This window comes from Athene noctua, chromosome 8 (genome assembly GCF_965140245.1).
Source record: "Athene noctua chromosome 8, bAthNoc1.hap1.1, whole genome shotgun sequence".
Taxonomy (NCBI): domain Eukaryota; kingdom Metazoa; phylum Chordata; class Aves; order Strigiformes; family Strigidae; genus Athene; species Athene noctua.
Window position 1 is genome coordinate 3538614 of NC_134044.1, and position 21574 is coordinate 3560187.

The 21574-nt window shown below is 38.1% G+C and overlaps 1 protein-coding gene across 1 annotated transcript in view; it reads left to right on the forward strand.

Moving 5' to 3' along the window:
- Positions 1-21574, forward strand: part of GIGYF2 (GRB10 interacting GYF protein 2) — a 76035-nt gene that overhangs the window by 11075 nt on the left and 43386 nt on the right. The window contains exons 2-7 of the mRNA XM_074911777.1: positions 1442-1521; positions 4112-4241; positions 6786-6881; positions 11312-11420; positions 18399-18510; positions 19076-19116. Coding sequence (XP_074767878.1) covers positions 1481-1521; positions 4112-4241; positions 6786-6881; positions 11312-11420; positions 18399-18510; positions 19076-19116 — 529 coding nt within the window. The 5' untranslated portion in view covers positions 1442-1480. The remainder of the gene's footprint in view (positions 1-1441; positions 1522-4111; positions 4242-6785; positions 6882-11311; positions 11421-18398; positions 18511-19075; positions 19117-21574) is intronic.

Genomic DNA, 21574 nt, shown 5'->3' on the forward strand with positions numbered 1-21574 from the left:
GTATATGGCAAAAAGTTATTATGGCATGTAGTAAAAATACATGAGGCAAACATTGGTTGTTGGTTTGGGCTGCAGGGAGTTTTACAATGATTTGTAATCTTATGCCCAGAGGTTTGGGTAAAATCTGCTCAAGCAATTTTAGCATCTTATTTTTATTGGCACTTTCTAGCTTTCAGGCTGTTGGGGTTGGGTTTTTTGCTCCTTACTTTAATATCATTACTTTAGTAGCATATATATAAGAAAAAATGTTTCCTTTGTTTGGTTTTGACTTTTTCTTTTCTTTGGTAACTAATGCCTTATCCACTTCTATCTCCCCACATTTTTTCTTTCTCATCACCTTTTTATGCAAAGTATAAACAAACTTAGAAGCTCCTTATTTAGTCCTTGGTTCTATTAAGAAACAGAGTTTTAACACAGCAAAGTTCCCTCCCTACCATCTGCCTTTATGGGTTCTTGAAGTCTTAATCAACCAGTTTCTGTAGGTAATGTTTCAAATCCTTTTTTGTCTGGGCTTTGGCTATAGTGCTTGATTGGTTTGGGTTTTTATTTTTAAATACCAAAACCCTTTCCTTTGCAGATTTGGATTTTGCTGTTGCTGGCAGGAAAGAAGAGCTGTATTTTCTTACTGCGAAATATACTTCTCCAGAACTGCCTGGGCTGGACTTGGCTCTGATAGAGAAAACTTCATAACCTTCCTGTAGTCTTGTTGTTTCCCTCCACTATGGCCTCATCTGCTGTTGTCCATACACCCTTGATACATACGAACTTGACCTGACCTTCTCTAGTGTCGGCAGGCCCTTGACTAATAGTAATTAAAGTAGCTGAAACCTTAAGTTGTTCATTTGTTTGCTTAATAAAACCAAGAATGAGAGAAATACTGTCATCTGCCTGCAGGTTTAGGAGGATGTCACAGCATTGAATGTACTCAATCTTTAGAAGCCTTATTTTTCAAGAATGAGCAATGGAAATTTCTTGAATACTCTGCCACTCAACTGGCAAATCTTTCTTGCTGTAATTCTAGTGGTTTTTTTATCCTCTTGTAATTGTCAGGAAGCTGCAATTCTGTTAATTAAGCATTACTGTTCTTACAGAAGAGGATTATGCATCGAATTCTCTGTGTTTGGTTGTCTTGCGTTAGTTGCTGATTTGAAAAGGGACTCTTTGTACAAATTGTTTCTTTGAATTTGTCTCTTTTTGTCCCTGATATCCTGTTCGAGCTGCTAAGAGAGGAATTTAGGGAAGAGATCTTGATGTAGTTACTCCTATATTAGTAAATTAATCTGTGTTGGAGAGCTGAAATGAATTCCTTAAAAATAGTAATTCCACATAGTCAATTTTTTTCACTTCTTTGCATGACCAGGTGTGATTTTGTATTGCGAAGCAATTTATGAAGGACTGTATTAATCTGGTTGTTTACATAGTAAACATTTTTATTTTTCAGGTTCACGCTTTTTAAAAAAGAGGAATATAACAGGAAAAAATGGCAGCAGAAACTCAGACACTTAACTTTGGGCCTGAATGGTGAGTTTCTTGTTTTGTGAGACTCCAGAACCTTGTCTAAAATTTTAAAAACCCAATATGAATTTCTGTCCTTTGAGAGTGAATTGATTATAAGACTGAATGGGATATAATGTCTTTGTTGTTCCATCCTGCTTCACCTTAGTTTCTGGTCTGTGACTGAAAGCAATATTATAAAATTAGTCTTCAGTTTGTAAATTGGCATTGTGTATGAAATGAATTTGGCTTCATGTTGTGGTAGTGCATAACATTCACATTGCTACTGAGTATCTGAGAGAGAAATAATGTTTATGATCTTGGGGGTATCACACAAAGTAAGTGAAAAAGACTGGATGGTTTGGTATTTCCATGTGATACATATTAATAGGGAAGTTCTTATACTTCTTTCTGGACTTAAATCTATAGTTAAGCAAGCTTTTTTCCCCCAGTATTTTAAAAAAATTCTTTATGGAATATAATAGAAGTGTGCATTTCATGTGATAGTTTCCCACATGTGTGCACTGAAAAGTGTCAGGAAAAATGACCTGTTCTGTTAAAGGGAATCCAAGACATTGTATATTCTTGTCAGCTGTTAGTTTTCCAGCTTGTCTGACATGCACTGTCCTGGCTTTTGCTAAAGAGTAATTCCACAGGTGTGATTATTGTTTAGTATTTGTTCCAATTCTTGTTAATGTGTTGGTGACTGCAATTGCAAACAAGAATTCTGGATGGTGTGGTTTCTGAAGTGATGTGATCCTGAAGTGTTTAAATGGGAGTATGGAGTGGTTATAGGAAATATAATTGCTGCATAGCATGTGGTAAGACTGTTGCTGGAATAACATACTCACTTTTGCTGGCACATTTTTATACACAATGTCAAAAATTGGGGAATGTTCAACAAAGGAAGATGATGTGATTTGTGGCCTGGAAAACAATAAGAGCACTCAGTCTATTTTGTTAGATTGAAAGAAGGTTAAAGAATGACTTTATCATAATCTATAAATACACCCACCAGGCAGATACCTTATGCTGGAGTGCTCTTCAGTATAAGAGACAGACATGGTTAGATTCATTGATGGATGGAAGCCAAAGTTCTATTAAAAAAAAAGAAGGGGGAAGGCAACTCTAAAAAAAGCACATATTTTAACAGTAACTTGATTGCTGTGTCATAGTGAGGGGACTTCGGTCTCCATTTAATTGGAAAAAAAAGATTACATTATGTATGAAAATACATATTTACTTCAGTGAGTTAGGAGATTGTTACAGGAATAACGGAATAAAATTTGAAGATTAATAATTATTCTTTTGGGTTGCAGTATAGTCATGTCTGTCATGTGCTGTTGTATCACTTAATAGTGAAACTCTTGGTCACATTTGATCTGGATTGGACATTGCATGGAGCCATCTAATCCTTTGAATAATTCCTCCCCAGGCACTTTTTGTTTGGAAGTGATATGTAAAGAAGCTGCCACTGGGTGGCACCAAACTAAAAAAATAAGCTAAGCTTTTGACTTGCAAATTACCTTTTCCTTTCTGTTTAAAGAACAATAAAACAAATCAAGGCATGCTTCAATAATTAGGTGAAAGGTAGCTTCTGAATCACTGTTTTAGTTTAGCGCACCTTCCTTTCCAGGGATTTTTCGATCGTTGGGAAGAGTTTTCATTGTTTGTCTAAGATGAGCATCAAGGATAATGTAGGAAAATGGTGTGGGTTTTGTTTCTTGGCACACATCCTTTTGTAAAACATTCCTCAAACTTAAAAATATAGGATATTTAGGTAGCTGAGGAAATGATTGTATGTAATAAGACTAGTCCACCTGCAGAGGGGGAATAATATCATACAGCTGTAAGATGTTATCTGCAAGAAGTTGAGTAGTTTACTTGTGTGGGATGGAACCAAATGTAATAGCATATTTATCTGTTGCTATAAGTTAGATTACTACTTGAAATAGCTCTGAAATAAAATGTGGCCATATTTTTTTTACATCTTTTTTTATTGAGACACTAAACTAAATGATGTATGTGCTCTCTGGAAAATACCATTAATTCTAAGTTCTGAAAAAGGAATTTGGAGTAGAGTAGGATTCCAGAGACACAAGAAGAAACCTCATGGCAAAATTTACTGTACTATGCTGTTCGTTAAACTTTGTGAAACATCTGAATAAACTTTCTCTTTATATTGTTTGCTGCGGTGTCTCGTGTGGTAAGAATTTTTCTTGTCAAAAAGAAGCTGTTGCCATTAATATCTATGGAAGATTTACAACTGAATTTTGTGCAGCCAGTATGAATAGCTTAGCCAAGGCTTTAGGGGTGTAGCTAGCTTGCTATATAGTCAACACAAAAGAGTTCTCCATGGGATGAGTTGAATTCCTTGATGTGCTCGTGGGAATATTTTTTTTTTTTTTCTTTCTCCTGGCTATGGGAAAAATAAAGGCAGCTCTTTCACTGTTCTCATTCACGCACTGTTTTAGAGTTTTGAAGTTAGACTATTAGTGTCTTTGAGTACTGGATTAATTTAATTTGTGTCAGTCTGTAGATGTGCAGAGGCATGATAGCAGAGGTGAAGACACATTCTCCTCAATTCAGTTTTCATTGCTTTTCTGCTTTATTTTAGGCTGCGAGCTTTGTCTAGTGGCGGGAGTGTAACATCCCCTCCTCTGTCTCCGGCTTTGCCAAAGTACAAACTAGCAGACTATCGCTATGGGAGAGAAGAAATGTTGGCACTTTTTCTAAAGGATAATAAGGTGAGAAGGAAGAGGAAGAAGGCCTGATGTGTGTATTCCTAATGACAGTTTTGTACTTATGGATAGTTATTTTGTCATTATGGACAAAGAAATTGTGTGTCGCTTGGCAAAGAACTGAAGGAGTCTGACTGTGGGGTTTTCTCTGTGCATGCTTATTTGATCCCGCTCTTACTGCATTCGTTCTGTTTGATTCTTTTTTGCCATTTTAGGGGCAATGTCCTGTACCCTCTGAGAACAAAAAAACCTGGTTGCCATATTTGGTCTCACTGCCACAGATGACCGAGGGTTAAAGTCTCCTTGCAGCTGTGCAGATTTCCCTGCCTCCGTAGGATTTTATTTAATATAATGTAAAATAGTTATTTGATTCAGCTTGAAAGGCAGGCAGTAAATCATATTAGCAGATCATCTAAAAAAGGCAAGAGCTCCCCATTTACCCTGACTGAAGGCAGTTAACTTCAGCAGGTAGCCAGCCCGATGAGAGCAGTCCTTCTCTGGGACTGAGGACACAGATGCAATCTAGCACATGTAATACATGTATAAAAGGTCAAGAACTTCCCTTTGGTTTAATTTCAAACAAAGGTTTTCAGTGATACAAAAGTCACATTTCGGAGAGCATTTCAGTCAAATGCTTTATTCGTGTGATTCAGGCAAATGATGCATTTGTAAGTATCAGGTTTTTCTGTAGATGGTGACAGAGGTTGGTTTATTGTTGCAGCAGGCACATAGTGACTTGAAAGTCTGAATCCCTCCAAGAGCCTTACCCTCGAGTCAGGGAGGGACTGCAAGAAATGATGTCAGGTTGTGCCTTTATCTTTGCATATAGATGTGTGCACATACCTCCATGTTCTTACCCTGCCTTGACTGTGCTGACATTTTCATACAGTGCTGGGAGCTCTACGTTGCTTATACACGGATTCCAGGGTGTTGAATGTCAAAGATTTTTCTAAAGCTGTTAAGTGTGTTATAGCTTAAAGCCATGCTTTAACATGCAGAATGATCATGCTCTACTTTGAGAAGCTGTGATTTAAACCTTGATGTTATGCCTGAATAAGTCAAGCCTGTCAGAGGTCATTGTTTTTTGCAATTTGTGTGTGTTATATCAGATGATGCCAAGACCTCTACAGTTGTGACGGATTCAAAACATCCTATTAATACCCTGTGTTACAGGAAGCTCTCCGATGGTTATGAATGGTCCAAAAGAATTTTTTCTGCTTGTGTGTTTGCCAGAAGGGCATTATTATTAGAGCATGTCTTGCTTTTGATGTACACGTGTTTCCATGGTGTCGAGCAATTCTAGTTATTGAGACTGAGAGGACTCTTGACACGGTTTCTAGTTAACTACCAGATGTGATGTTTTTAAGCTGTATCTTGCACCCTAGTCCTTTTTCACTGTGTCATCTTCTATCTTTGCTGGCTGAAGATTAGGCAAAGTTGCATCTCTGATTAAAAGATACTCTGATTGAAAGCAGGAAGACTTCTGCAAGCATATGCTCAAATGAAAAAATAAACCCCTAGATTGCATTGCTTCAATTAAAATTGGGAGAAGTCTTTATCTCTAGTATTGTGAACTGGGTATTTTTGAAACAGTTCTCTGTTGGCATAATTAGAGCTCACTTGGCTGTAATTGCAGCTTCTTGTCCACGTGCTCAAGGTCACATCTGCTGGTGGAGCTTTCATCTGATGATGGACTGATTAAAAATTAGTGTTAAAACTTATGTTTATCAGTGTTCTCTACTTAATAAATCCATACCTATATGTAGGGAGAGGCGCTCGGAAAGATCTCGCGATGTATTGGAAAAATAGAGGCACACGAAAAGATCTCGCAATGAACGGAAAGAACAAGGAACTAAAGATCTCGCGATGTACAGAAAGGCATATGTAAAGCAATTGCGCAGTTAATAAACCAAACAGATAGCATCCACCATGTTGGCGTTTGTGCTTTCGTTCCCGCGAAGGTTAACCTCCTGCAAGGGTTGGCTGTGTTCTAAACGCTGCATTTCTGTGGCTTAGCAGACAGAAAAAACCAGCTAATGCCTTACCACAACACCTATAGTTTCACTTTACTTTTTTGTTTTACTCTCCTTTCTGGTTGTAAATTGGAAATGCTGACTTTAAATCAAATACAACCTCTGTGCTACATATGGTTGTTTTGTTAACATATAAGTAAAAATCTGGCTATAAAAGGATGTTGAAGTTAAAGCGATACGGTCATAATTTACCGGATGAAATTTCACTTGGTTCAAATTTGAGCTGCAGTGGAGTGGAAGTTTGAATTCTGATGTGTATGATCTTGACACTTTACATATTACAGTTGTGGGTGGTGGATGCTTTGGTTGTTTTGTCTATAAGAATCTTTTTTCTCGGGTGCATAAATTTGCAGTGGAGTTACACCCACCCCAATAAATGTTATTGGAAGCACTGGTGTACCGGGTAGATGGAGACAGTTAGCAGGATAAAAAAATTTTTTGTAAATCAAAGTATGTGGCATCATCCCTGAAATGGAAATACTTGGGTATATTTGTATGCTATTGTCTTTTCATATAGATACCTTCAGACCTTCTGGATAAGGAGTTTCTGCCTATTTTACAAGAGGAGCCCCTGCCACCACTGGCACTCGTACCTTTTACAGAAGAAGAACAGGTTTGTATCTTCTTTTAAAAAAAAAAATCTTCAGGTTGTCATTAGTGTAAAGGAAAAATAAGAGTAAGTCTTCAATAAAAATCATAAAATTTCAAATTAGTACATTTCAGGGAAAGAAATTATGAAAGCATACTGTGTTAGCATAAAGTTTAAATTCCATTTATGCACAGTTATCTTAAATTTGAACAAAGATTTTTTTTTTCCTGTGATGTTCTGTTGATAGTACAGTCAACTTGTTAAATCCAGGATCATCTTGTGGGAAGTATGGCTTTTTTTTAAGTACACAGAATTTTCAGATCAGTGAAAATTTTTCTGCAGTTTTTAGACCACCTTCTCTGTTGTAATAGAAGTGTCTAAATTCTGTAACTTCAGTTTTGTGGTCTTTGGAAAGTGCTGAAGTTTTTGACTGTTAATGTTTCTTAGGAAGGTGCAGTACTCTTAATCAAGTAACTGCTTACATACAAAGTAGTTACTTACAGAGACCAAACAAAGAAGTATATAATTAATTGGTGAACAAGATAAGAGTCAGAACAGGTAGTCCACAAAGGTGCCATTTCAAGGGTGACTGATCTGAGTAGTTTCAAAGCACTTGCTTTAAACTTGATTCCTAGCAGAGAAAACTGTCTACATCTGCCACACACACTCCACCCCACTCCTGATAAATGCCTCAGACTTGACTCTGAATTGATTTCCTCTTGATGTCTGTCAGAACGTCTGATTTTGCAATTTTGCTCTCTGGTTTGTCATGTTTCTTAGCACTTTTCTTACTTCAGGATACTGTAGTTTGATTTTGTTTGTTTCCTAGTAGCAAGTGAATGTTTTTACTGACTTGAGTGTAATCTGATTTTTGCAGGGCTGAGGAGTGTTAGTATTAGTTTCATAAGATTTCAGAGCATCTCCCTTCCTTAGCCCCATGCTATTGTATTCTTGAATTTTTCATCATCTTTTTGTGCCTGGGTATTCTGGCATACCATCTTCAACTGTTCTGAAATTTCATCCTCTTCAGTGTTGATTCATATTTCTTGTGTATTTTTTAGGATGCTGTCCTTTGACATACTAATAGTTTAGCTTTTAATCAGCAGTCATATTTAAGTTCACGTGAATACAGTCTCATATCATAGTTAGTCTTAAAAGGCAACTGAGATTGAGAATATGCTTTTATGGGAAATCTTAGCCCACCTTCCATTCTTCAGGGGGAAGGAGGGCTTCAGGCAGCAAGCCCTGGAAATGTTCAGTCAGACATACTGTAGCACACTAAAATTTTGAACCTTGGTGTTAATTACCTTTGGACATATTTTTTTTCCGATGCATAGTGAGTCCTTTAGCAGTAAACTGTGAGCTTGATATGGTTAAAGGGGACCATTGACTTCTGGTGATTGTCAAGATACTCTCCAAGAGGAATAATAGGAGTTTAAGGCTATGGTATTGAAAGTGTGCTGAGTTGACTCTTGGTACAGATGAGATGGTAAGTGCTGCTGAGCTTCAGGTATAGGTGGTCCTCTGCTGTAGGCCCAGTGTTTCATCAGTCTTGAAAACTTCTAAGTAGTTGGTGTCTGCTGCAGCACTGTGTTTTTCTGCTCCTTTTCACCTGTAACCTTACAGGAGTCTTCATGGTTGGTTTAATAGTTCTCTACAACCTCCACAAAAATCTTAATCTGAAAGAAGAGATCCATATTCCCTTTTTAAGAAAGTCTTTAATGCTTTCTGGGAACCCAGAGGCTGAGAACAATCTGGTTTTCTTGTCTGAAGATCTTTTTTTTTTTCTCCCCCCCCCCCTTTCATGACTGATTTGAGATACTGAGGGAATGGCATTATTTAGGCTACTAGAAATTCCTGGTGTTTGTTCCCCATGACAAAATAAACATTGTTCATCATCAAATATCAGAAGTGATCTTGAGGTGAATATTAATGACTTTGCTGCAGGTTGTGGTGCAGGAGAGCTCTTTCACCTGAGATTGATAAAAAGGAGTTTAAAATGCCTTTGAGTGCTGGAAATCCTGTAGAGAACAGGCTGGTCAGAACACATGGACCTTGGGGTAGTGTTCAGCTGAAGCTGAACTCATCAGGCTTACTCTAGGCTTGGTTTCAGAGGAGCTTTTCCTTGCAACCTGAGAGTTATGCACCTGATAGCATTGTAGTTGTCTGTGTAATATGTCTAGGAAGAACTTGTCTCAAGCTGATTTAAAAATGTGTTATCTAGAGGTGGATAATAGATAGTCAGCTATATGAATTTAAGCTTAAATTTGTTTAGTCCTGTGGAATTTAACTAGTCAGATTCTTATGGCTACAGTATTCCCTCTTACAAGGTGTAGATAGGCTTTGGCTGGAATTGCTGGTCCTTTTTATCCTTTTAATGCAGAATGTCATCTTCCTGGTGGTAAGGATGCTGAGCTCACCTAGAGCTCAACTGATTCACCTTGTAAGTTTTGTTATAGGATATCATAGACTTGTCTAAGATCTGTTTTCAGGGAGCTGTCTTTTGAAGAGAAGAAGGTTTCTGTAGGTTTATATCTATCTAGAGGTAGATAGAAACCTTTAACAGAGGTTTTCCACCGCTGATCACTGGCAAAATACAGTATATGTTCCCTTGCCTTTCCCCCTGTCCTTGTTCCTACTTGCATTAGCAAAGAATTCAGTTGTCTTAATCGTATCTGCTTCTGGAGTAAGGGAGTCTCAAACTCTTGCTGAATATAATGGAGATTTTTTTTTTTGTCCTCATTGGTTATGTTTGACATCTGTTTCTTGGGATGTTTTCCACTTGCTACAAAAGGATTACCTGAGCCCTTGTTTTAGGACAGCTTTGCTCTTTGTGTATTGTCAGGGATGGACATTGAAATAATATGGTAATTGATAGTAGGGTGTTTTGCTTTTTTGACTTTGATTTTTTGTTACTGTGATCTTACCATGTGGATTATTATCACTGTGCACATTACAAGGATTGCATCTTCACCACAGCAGTCTCTGCAGAGGGAAGGGAGAATTTCTTCAGACTAGAGGTAGACAAGTAAAATAAAATTTAAAAAAATGGCTAAGGAAGTGAGATTGTTCTTATTGGGAAAATAAGGCATCAAAAACTAAGGAATCTCCTATGCAAGACAATGAATCTGGTCAATAGCTTAAAGTTGTTCCTGCAGTAAAATATTTCACTGCTTCACAAAAAAGCAGAAGTATCAACAGCAGGAAAAGTGGTGATTTCCTTAGAGGCAAATGGAGGTGGTTCATTTTGACTTGCTGTTTAAATGGTTGCTTTAAACTTTTAAGAGATAGCTAGGAAAACAGAATCTGATTTACTGGAGGCTGACCTTGCTGTTTTGCCATGCATGGCTGGATATTTTTCCCTCCTCAAGTTTACTTAGTTACCAGTTCTGTCTTGAAGGAAGATCACCTTTGTAGAATTAGAACATATGAAGCAGTTAGGCTTGTTTCTGAAATGGTTTAAAACTCCTTCAGATGTCTGTTGGCTTTGATGTTAGCCATTTAGATTTTAAACAGTATATAATTTCTTGTCTCATTGTTCTCTAAAGACCTTCAAAGGCACAGTAATTCAGATGAGTTCATGTGAGCAATTTGCCTCCTTTAAGTTCTTATCAAGAAGCCTGATATAACAACTGTTTGGAGTCCTTTGCATTCTAATTATTTAACACTTGCCTTCAGAAAGTGTGTGTGAATTCACTCCTTAATGTTTCTGGTCACGCTCCTGCATTCTTTGGCCCAGTTTTCCAGCTACTTGTGCTCAGAGAATGGGGCCAGAGTTGGTTATAATTATCCATTCTTTATTGAAATAGTTTTTTCTTTAGCAATTATTTAATTTTAAAATAAAGTTGATTTTTACTGGTGTTTATTGTCTTACTAAAATGAGTATCACTTAAATTTCATAAGTCATAAATACACTTAGTTTTCCCCAAAACATGTTACTCCTGTGATATATTTAGAGGAAAAAAAAGACTGTCTTCTGCAAAGGAGATTGGTAAATACAATTTTATTCAAGTTCTGTTGCTCTTTACATGTTCCTGCTTTGCTTAAGAAATAAGTTTAGAACTGGTATTAATTAATGATGTCAGGTATAGGCAGGTGCCAATCTCTTTTTGCAACTCAATGGCTGTGTTTAAAGCTCCTGATGTTCTAATCACTTCCGAGCTGGAATCATCTGATAAAGGAATAGGTGCTCACTTGCTACCTTTAGAGCATGGAAATTTCAGGTAAGTAACTTGGAGGCGCTAACATTGACCAAGATCCTTTTATAAACTGCTTCAGCTACTCATGTCTCTGAGGAATCCTTTTCCCTGTTAGCGTTAGTTAGTTGTAGAGAATTTGTAATGAACATAAGGAAAGCAAAATTGGTATTAAGCTAAAATTAGGATAATGGTAAGTGTTTCTGGTTTTGTTTGTTTTTATAAAATCTCACCTTGGCTCTTTCTTCTTCTTGGCAGAGAAATTTCTCGATGTCTGTAAACAGTGCTGCTGTCCTGCGGTTGACGGGACGTGGAGGAGGAACGGTGGTAGGGGCTCCTCGAGGTCGAAGTTCCTCTAGAGGTCGAGGTGAGCTGTTAGTGGAAGGTGCTGCAATGTGTGCTGGTGATTCAGGTTAAAGCTTCTGAAAGATCTTAGATGGAGCTTGGTTATAGCCTGATTCTCTCATGCCCAGTTTCTTTTCCCTTAAAGCTTTGAAACACTTCCAATAAGATGGTGTTAGAGAATGAATATTGTGTTCAGTGATTGTTGTGCACACCTTAGTGCATGTCTGGTACCTGTTATGTGCCTTTGTCAGGTTGGTGGGTGTGGAAAGCAAAAGGGAAGGGTAGTTTTGAGATGAAATAGGTAATTGTTTGTTTCAGAATTGTTAGAAATAACTGCATTAAAGGTATGAAACTAAATTATAGGGAAAGGAGTAGAATCCACAAATGTATTTAAATTAAGATTGTAGTAGGTGGTGTTCAGTGTTCTGAAAAGTAATTTTTATTTATTAACATCCTGAGAATAAACTGTAGAAGGTTAATGGCAAGACATAATTGAATTTGGGAGAAATTTGAGTCTTGCCAATTTTAGTGCATCACTGTAGTCATTGTCTCATCCTGGATCACCTCAAACATTTGCAAATCAATTGAGAAAATGTCCTCAAGCCGTATCATTAGATTCAAACCAAATTGTTAAATCTAGAATTTATCTTAGCAGTTCCCTTTCAATGTGCATACTGCTGTGAACACTATTTTGGGTGTGTTATGTATCAACATGATGGGTTACATTTAGAATACTAAGAAGCTAATAACTGGGAAATATCATCAGGAGTAAATGAATCATGGAACTCTGTTTTTGCAGGTGCTTAGCTGAGGTTTCTCTTAAGGTCCTTTCTAATTCTAAATGTTCTTAACTAGTGATATTGTCAATAACATCTTCAGAAATCACTTCCATACATAATTAAGTGCTCGACCAGATATTTGCTCCAACTTAATTTGTGCTCTCATTTCTGTTCTCACTTCTTAATCCTGCTTTCTTCTTGGGTTACATCTTTCAGATATTTGTATATTGTCATCTGTCCTCTCAGGGTAGCTTTCCAGCTAAGGCACATGGGTTTAAATTTTTACAAGGCTATCTCCAGGTTTCCCTGTCGCTTCCCCTTCTTTATTTGGCATTGTTTTTGCACAAATGCTCAGGGCTTAATTTAAAAAAAAAAAAGTATGTGCACATACATAGATAACACATATTGTTATATTTTTGTTGTACATTTGAAAGCTGTTGCTTTTTTGCTGTGAGCTTTTAATGTGCTTATTGCATTGCTACCATCCATGTTTCACTTTTTCTTGGAATACATGCATTAACTACTTTTTTTAGATGGATTAAGGCTTAATTCTGCAAATGAAATGAATGCTACTTAAGACTTGGTGATTTGAGATAGTATGACCACTAGTGTGCTCTCTAGATTCAATATTGAGATACTGTGACCATTACCAATGAATGTCATCCTTATACAGTGAGCAGTGGGTTGTTTTTTAATTGCCCCCACTAGTTTCAGTGAGGTCATAGGGTTAAATATAGCAGAACTTGGCTTCTCATCCAGTAATTCTATTACTGAATTTGTATGCATGGAAATTTTGTTTGGCAATGAAGTTTTTCATTACAGTTTTCATTAAGTTGACAGAACTTAAAGTCTATGCAGTATTAAGACTGAAAGTGTCTACTTCATATATCCCTGGCTTTTCATGCTTCATTTCTAAGAGATGTTACGAAATATCAGCTCAAGAACTTTGCAAAACTCATCTTTTTCACTTGGTTTTGTTTTCATCATTTGATCTTTTTCTCTTAATTTGTATGAATCATCTGCTGTGCTTGTTACTCTACTTTGTTACTCTTATCTTCTGCTAAGCTGTCAGTGACACTTTTCTCCAGTAAATTTCTTCAGTAAATTACTGAGCTTTCCCTCTCTCCTTGATGCTGGTTGCTTCTTGTTTCTTCCACTCTTCCCCTTTTCATTTTGTGAGCAATTAGTTTTGGGCTTTAGGCATGATGAATCTTCTCAAAGTTTCTATACTCTGTCAACAAATTAGGGCTTCTGCCAGGACAAAACTGTACATTTTGTACATTTTTTTTATAATTATACACATGATGTTCTTGTAATTAAGAACTTTGTTTCTAGTAGCTTTTTATGAAGAGCTCAGTGTTGGAATGTTGACGTCTAAATAACAAAACTAACATGTTGCTTGCAAGTAGCAAGTTTTAAATGCAGTTCTGTTTTTCAAGTTACTTGGAATTTCTTCAGAGTTTGTTCACTAGATGAACTGCTTCACTTAACAGTTGGAAAATATTTTTCTTTATTGCACTGCAAAACTGCCTGGATTCAAAAGGTTATCTGGTGTTTTTCACAAACTCTATTTTACATCATTGTATGCAATAAAGCTTCTGCTGATCAGTGCAGACTTAACTTTACCAACTCAAGATTACTGTCTTGAAGTGACTTGCAAAACAGTAACTTCAGGGAAGAATTTGCATATACAATTAGATTTGTTGAGTTCCATTGCTGAGGCACAAGTCCCAGAATTGTGTTCCAGCACTGGGGAGCATGAGAGGAACTCTGACAGATCAGCAAAGGGAAGACTGGGTGACCTGCTGGGAAAGGGAAGTTACTGTTCAAACTCTAAATGTGACTTCTATCAGTAGCTAAAACTACAATGTAACAGTAAATACTTTGTCAGTAGTCACCCCAAGTCTTACTGACAGTGATTACGTTGAGCTGATGTGAAAATGATTACAGTGTGGAAGTCGCTTTAATTTTTTTTTTAAAGTTTTTATCCCTGTGTGCTGAAATACAACTTGGCGTAACTGTTAAAATCCATTTGCAGTGTGCAAGTGCCATCACTAATACTGTATGTGTCTTGTTTTGGATTTCTGTCTCCACACGTTTTATTTAGTTCTGAAGTTACATTCTCTAAAGAAACCAAGTACTTGCACGTGACCTTTTTTCTAATTGACTTGTTTTCCTGGGAGCTCCCTGTGGTGCGCAGTTAAGCCCTGTGCTTTGTGCTGGCAGGACTGGAATGTCAACATTCATGAATAAGAGCCTCAGATGAGGAGAGATTTAAATAGTCCCTGGAATGGGCTGTAAGCTTACAGACACCTTGCTTTGTAGCTGTTCTCCCTTTTTGGTTAAGACCCTTATGAAGGGTGCTTTGCTTCCTGATAGAGCTCTTTCCCCTCCCACCCTCTTTTCCCCTTTGTCATCTGTCTTTGCTGCTGTTGGTAAGTGTGTAAATGGTGTGGAAGTGGCAAGTTCTCATACCTGAACAGCAGTAGTTAACTACAGTTATCCAGCTCTTCCCACACAGTATTATGGATCATGGATCCTAAACTCCAGTCATGCTGTAATTTCAAGAATTTGCATGTTGTATTGTGTTCGTTTTTTGTTTTTTTGTGATGACAATTAGAATGACAGTGTGTGCTGCTTTTTGCCCTCTTGCTCGTGTCTTTTATTTTTCACTTAAATTCAGACTTGCCTGGTTTTTAGGTTAGAGACTCTTGGCTGTTATGATTAGACCATATCCAGTGGATTGACGTCTTCAGTCTGAGGTTTTCAAGGAGTTACTGAAATACAAACGACACAGCTGCTCCATTCAGTTCTTCAATGGAAGGGTTTATTGACATCTTTTGACTTTGCATTGAATACTTTGTGCAACATCTACACTTAGAAAGTCTGCTCCTCATGTACCAGGCATTTTTTCGGAAGTGGCACTCTGTTTAAAATAAGCATGTTGTTCTAGATTTATTAGCTACCAAAAAAAAAAGCCAAGAAGTGCAGAAACAGAATAGTGAACAGTGTGCTGATATGTGCAATTTTATCCTCTCTGCAAGCATTTTTCATATGTTCTGTTTTCAGTATTAGCTGTGTCCTGGTGTGCACTTTCAGGTCAGACATCTACGTAATATTTGCTGAATAACTGACTTTGTACACCACAGTTTTCCTTAACTAGCTACTTAGCTTCTGCAGCTTGGTAGGATCTCTTTTAATGTGGTATGCCTCTCATAGTGGTTTACTTGGTTTCTGCTGGGTGGTGTTGAATGGGCACCTCTCCTTACCGCACCTGGATGGGGTACCTTGCGTAGGGCCGTGGAGGGTTGGCAACACAGTCGGGGCAGAAGTGGCTTCAGCAGGTTCTGACCGGTCCTATGTGGTATCAGTACAGCTGGGAGTTGAGTAGTGTGGCCCCTCCAGGCAGCCTTAAACTGAATTGCTGAGATCGTTTGTTTGGATCGTTTGCAAGGTTATCTTTTAATTCAGACCATTTTGGTGGCTGAGCACAAGTGGAATAAATACTGATGAACCCTGACATAGAGGGGGCTAAGTGAAGTTTCTCAGGCTGCTGTTTCAGGTACTTTTAAAGCTGCTGTAAGCCATGCTGCTGTTAGAATAACTCTGATTTTGTTCTTCCCTTTATACTGGGCAGTTGCTTTATTTGCTGGTGAAATTTCCCATATTGCCAGCCTTTGGCTCTGCCAGTTGTGTGTCTGCTATCAGTAATCAGTGTGTGTTCATGCTTGCTCACACTGCAAGGGGAGCGCTGCAAATGTTGCTGTACAGAACAGAAGAGGACAACCGGTTTTGTTTCTGTTGGAAAAGCATACGCAACTTTCCACCTCCACTACCTCAGAGACATGAGATGAGTCACTGCCTTTGTTCTGCTTTGACCTGCCTGACTATGGCATTCTCTTGTGAACTGCTTTTGCTTTATTATCTCCTGTGAGAGGAAGGAAGAGAGCTTTCCTGTTGTGAAGAAACTAGGCAAAGATTGTCACTGCATGAGATGCTTAAACTTTCCTGGGCTCTATTTGTGGAGAATAACAGCTTGGAGTCCTCTTCCAGGATCTTAGGGGACCCATAATGCCTTAACTGGATAAACATTGTGCTACTTTTGATGTTGTATCACATCTTTACTCTTTCTTGCCTTTGCAACTTACTTTGCCCTTGTGACGATGGTCAACCTTGAAGTACCAGACTTGCCGTAGAGAGCGTGTCTGTGTTTCTAGTACAGTCAGAGGTCTAATGCTAATCTCTCCTCTCTTGCCTTGAGTGCTCAGTCACTCTCCTCTGTCTCCACCTGAGTTTGTGTAAGAGCAGCTATGCTGAATCAGGCAAGGGATTGTTTAACTCAATAGTCTTGTCTCCAGCAACAGCCAAAAGAAGACACCTTGGTAAGAGAAAGAATAAGGGCTACGTAAAAATACAAAGATGAAGAAGCAGCCCATAAATGCTCAGCTTCCAGACATTGGCAGCTCAGGGTATTTCCTGAACCAGAGTGGTCTCTGTGTTTACTAAATATCAGTGTTATTTATCTTTTATGAGTTTGTCAAGTCTCCATCTGAACTTAAGCATCCCTGAAACTGAGGAAGTCCACATCTCTGATAAGGAGGTCTGCCACTGAACTGCATTGCTGGTGCTAGGAACAGGTTAGTTTTGTCTAAAGAGGATGTTTAAATCCTGTTTCTGAAGCAGAAGGAGAAATCATACAGATACTCTGTGGCTTCCTTATACATCCTGCAGCCTGTACTGCCTGATGTGAAATCACTGTGTATTTGAGGAGCCTGACTGAATTATCTGGGGATCACTTTTCTTTTTCTCTGCCTGGAAAACAAGTTTTTTTGCAAGAGATTGGTATAGAATAGTAGAGAAACTGTTGCAGCTGCCTTGATTATTTCCATTTTTTTAGAGCCTCTTTTCATAAGACACTAAAATATGGTACAATTCCTTGATGCATCCAGGGGTCTTTAGATTTTTAGATGTAGAGTTTTGTTGTTACTGCTTTTTTTCAGAAGACTAGAGAGACTGGAGTCCATTCTCAAGGTGTTTATTTCCTGTTTCACTTGGTCATTCTGTCTTATTCCTCCAGATCCCTGGCCAGGTTTGCACCTCGTCCTTTGAGGTTTTAGTTTTCTTGAGGCCAGGAAGAGAGACATTTGGAAGGATTGAGGTTTGTGATAGTTTCACAGCCAAGAATTCCCTTTATATGGTGCTTTTTAGGTTCTTGGATTTGACTATAGAGACTGCATGTGTATGTAGGAAAGGCATTATCCTGAAACCCAGCTGACTGATGTGTTTCACTTTGTCTTCTTTCTGTGAGATACTTGAAATGGTAAGTTAGCTGATAAAAACCTCTCATTTCTTCTGCTGTAGCACTTTGTGAAGCAGTGTTTATCTTTTGTAGATCTGGAAGCTTCACCCCAGCCATTAATCTAACCAGTGCTGGAAGCTATCTTGAAGGTCTGGGGATGTGTGTGGGTGTTGTTTTTCTTTTTTTTCTTTCTTTTCTTTTTTTTAAAAAACCAAACACCCCACGCCTACCCAAACACTGAAGATGTGCTTCAAGATGCTTTACTTGAGGATACATCTCTAACTTTTTAGCTTGAGGCTTGATACCTGGTAGCCACCTATGGAGAATCAGTTCTTGAAAAAGTAAAGAGGGTAACTTTTATTCTGTAGCTGTTGGTGTTCTTTGTGGTGTCCTGCTTATACCCATCCTGTGATCCTTCTTTTCTCCCCACTGCTCCTGGGGGAGATTTCTGCTGGGAATCACTAGAACTTAATGGTGGTGAAGCTTCCTTCTCCTTTATTAACCTTGGCAGCAGTAATAATGAGTATATCTGCAGTGCAGTACCATTAGACTGGATTCTGCTGTTAAAAGCAGTGTGATTTTTGCGAGTGTAAAGCACACGTGTACTGTGTAGATATTGTGTGAACAGTGCATCTTTGTATGGTAATTTCTGTTGGGTAAGTATCTTTTTTTCTGTTTTTCTGCATAGTATTTATTTCAGAATTGCTTGCCTGGTCTGTCTGATCTTGTGCTTCTTTAAGAATTTTTTTTATGTGCGACTCTTTCTTTAGTCTGTGTTCCTTTTTCCCTTTGCCCCAGATAATTTCACTGGGGCTTAAGACTGCAAGATCAGTTCACAGGGTCACCAGGAAGGGAAAACCTACCTGATTCTTTCAACTTTTATTATTATTTGTACAAACACTTGTGTTTTTTGTCTTTTCAGGCAGAGGCCGAGGAGAAAGCGGTTTCTACCAAAGAAGTTTTGATGAAGTGGAGGGTGGATTTGGGCGAGGAGGGGGCAGGGAAATGCACAGATCACAGAGTTGGGAGGAAAGGTAACAGAACTCTAGCCCTTAAAGTTTTGGGGTTTTTTTACATACATCTGCTTAGCTTCCATTTGTACCTTTTGACTTCATAAAAACACTTCAGGAAAGGTGATTAGGTGAATCTCTGAGTGGAGTGTCTGAATTTCTAAGATGGAGTCAACACAGTAATGTTTCTAAAACTCAGGAGCAAGTAAAAGGGCGTTTTTTACAAAGAATTTTTCTGCTGAGTTCCTGGGAAGAAGGAACTACTTTTAAGAGAATATGAATTATGACAGTTGTGGTAGGATGATGGGTGAAAATATGGGTTGTTGAAGGATTCGCATCAATTTTAGCCTCAACTTTGCTGACAGTACTTAGGGTCACATTTCACAATGTACCTAGATGCCAAAGGCTGTATGTGTATCAGTGTTCCCGAAAATTTCAGTTGTTGCTTGGACTGATGCTGTCCATCAAGCTCTTGATTTTAAAAAAAAACCCCTGTCAAGTAAAAGTGCCAGAAAAAAAAAAAAGCCATAGCTAAAATGAGTGGAGTAGTTCCAAAACCTTATTTGAAACTTCTATTCTGCCTTTCTAGGGGAGACAGACGCTTTGAAAAACCAGGGCGAAAAGATCCAGGTATGGTTTTGTTAACTGTATGGGCAGAAAATGGGAGGGAGGAGCAGGGTGTGTTTTGGGGAAGGGATCTACATGTACACAAACCTTTCCTATTGCTCCAAGTATGTTGTTGATACAAGATTCATGATACTGTGCCAGGCTACCTAAATGTGTTCTCAAAGTGTTGGTTTTTGTATTTTGTGTTGTTTTCACTGTTAGACATTTAAATGTTTTAGATAAGAAAAATCTACAGTAAGTAGGTTCTATTTATTAAACTGTGATGTCTACAAATTCCTGTACCTCTGTGAAAGGAACCTTTACTGATTAACAGGTGTGCTGTGGCAATATGCCTTTTCAGTGCAGCTTTTAAACATTCTTGGTGTGTGCTATTTTGGTACCTAGGGCTCCTGGACCTTGTGACCTATTTTTTTGAATGTGATGTAGATTCCAGCAGCAATGTTCTGAGGCTCCCATACTGATGGATTTACTGTCTGTCAAATTAGTTTTTCATCATACAGATCTTCTGTTCATTCAGGTTATCATCTGGTCCCCCTCTCTGCCATTCCTCTTCTCTTTCTTAAATGCTTCACGCTGGCCACGTTCATGCAGAATACCGGATCCTTAATTGTGACCCAGTATGTCTGTTCGAATGTTCAGCTGCACTTGAACTGAAATAGGTTGTCATCTTGGAGATGGAACATACCCGTTTAGGTAAAAGCTGTATTCTGAGAGTGGTGAGAATGTTCAAGCAAGTCTCTCAAGCAGTTGTCAACTGGTTGTATGGTAACAGCAGTGATTTTCTGCTTCGTGGGATCATGCGTTGGTTGTTCTCTGGTATGACCTTTCTCTTTCTTTGTGGAGTGTTTCCACATGCATGTACCACAGCTCTGCTTAGTGAGAGGTTGTGTACTAGTAAAAGCTTGCTGAAAATTAGTCTTGTCTTTTGAGGACCCAGAGGATCTTTTGGTCTTTGCTGAAGGAGTCTTGGCTAAATATCGTCCTAGTGACCATATTGATAAAACATAGATCAGAAGACAATTGCAAGTTGACTTTCAAGACAAACAAAACCAGAGAGATTCAGTTGCAATTAAAAGTTGACAGGAATGTATTTTATTCCCTGCTTAGCTGTCCATATTTTTTTTTGAGTAGCATAAGTTTTCATTTTAATAGTTTTCCAGATTACCATGGTTGTACATGCGTTAGGAGTCTTAAATCACCATGTTTGCTTTCAAAGTCCTCCCAATCCTCTCTAAATTTAAAGAGTGCTTTTATTTTTCTGTTCTTTCAATTGAAAGTTAAGACTAAGGTGTTGCTTGTTTTCCTTAAAAAGAGGTTACTTGTAAAAATAACTAAATTGCTCTGAGACTGTTCATCTTTAAATGCCAATAGTGAAACTTCAGACTTTCCGTGTATCTTAATATTCAGAGACCTTTTTGAAAAAAATGAAAATTGGGAAAAATAGTACTACAGAGATTTCAGGACTGCATTTTTTACAAGAGACACATGGATATAAAGGTAGTATCTACCACAGTTGATTCCATTTTATTTATTTAGCTCTTTCCTGTTCTTGTGATAAAATTACAACACTTCCACGTTCAGACTATAGAATGTACCACATTTCTGATCAAGACTGTGACAAAAATACTGCATGTCAATTTAGCATAAGATGTATCCCTCAGGTGAAATTGAGAAGAATTTACTGTATGCAAGATGTCCTTGCTGAAGCTGAATTCTGCCTGAAGGTGGAGGTTAATGCTTCAGCTAGTATAGAGCATATCTCGTTTGTGGCAACTACTAATGATCAGGACTTTGGAATGCATCTTCTGTGAGCCATTTTCTAGAGAAGATGGTGTCCCCGTGTGCTTTGTTGAAAGTCCTGGTTCATTGTGACGGATTGTGTGCTTATTCTCAAATCGTGAAGCTTTCTGTAGTATCTGGTGGCTCCTCTTAAGTCTCTTTTTCTATTTCTTTTCTAGTTTGATGTTAGGTGGCTAAAAGCTCTGTAGCACAGTATGATAGAGGCAAGAGACTTGCAATCTTTATGAAGCTTTAATATTAAAAAATTCTTTTAAAATAGTAATTTATGTTTGCGTATTGCTGTGTTAGAGACTAGTGTCCCAGTAAGTGGGAGGACCATTTCTCTATCTTCGAAGACAAGGTGGAGACCACAAAGATGTTAACAGAAGGTGGTGTTCTTGTTTTGACTCAAGCCTTGATTAATGAACAAATAGTTACTGTTATGTAAAGGCTTTTCAATGAAAAAATATTTGTAGTATGAGATAGGGATACAGATGTGCCAAAAGAAGTCCCATGTTAATACAAGCACTAGTGTACCACCCAAAGCAGTGGAAGCAGAAAGATCAAGGAATTAATTGACATGCAGCTTATCATTCAGGCTAATGTGCTTTATCAGATGCATGTATTGGTTTCTGTTACCTTGGTTAAGCCCCTTAGTTGAGGATTTTATTCCCTAACGTTA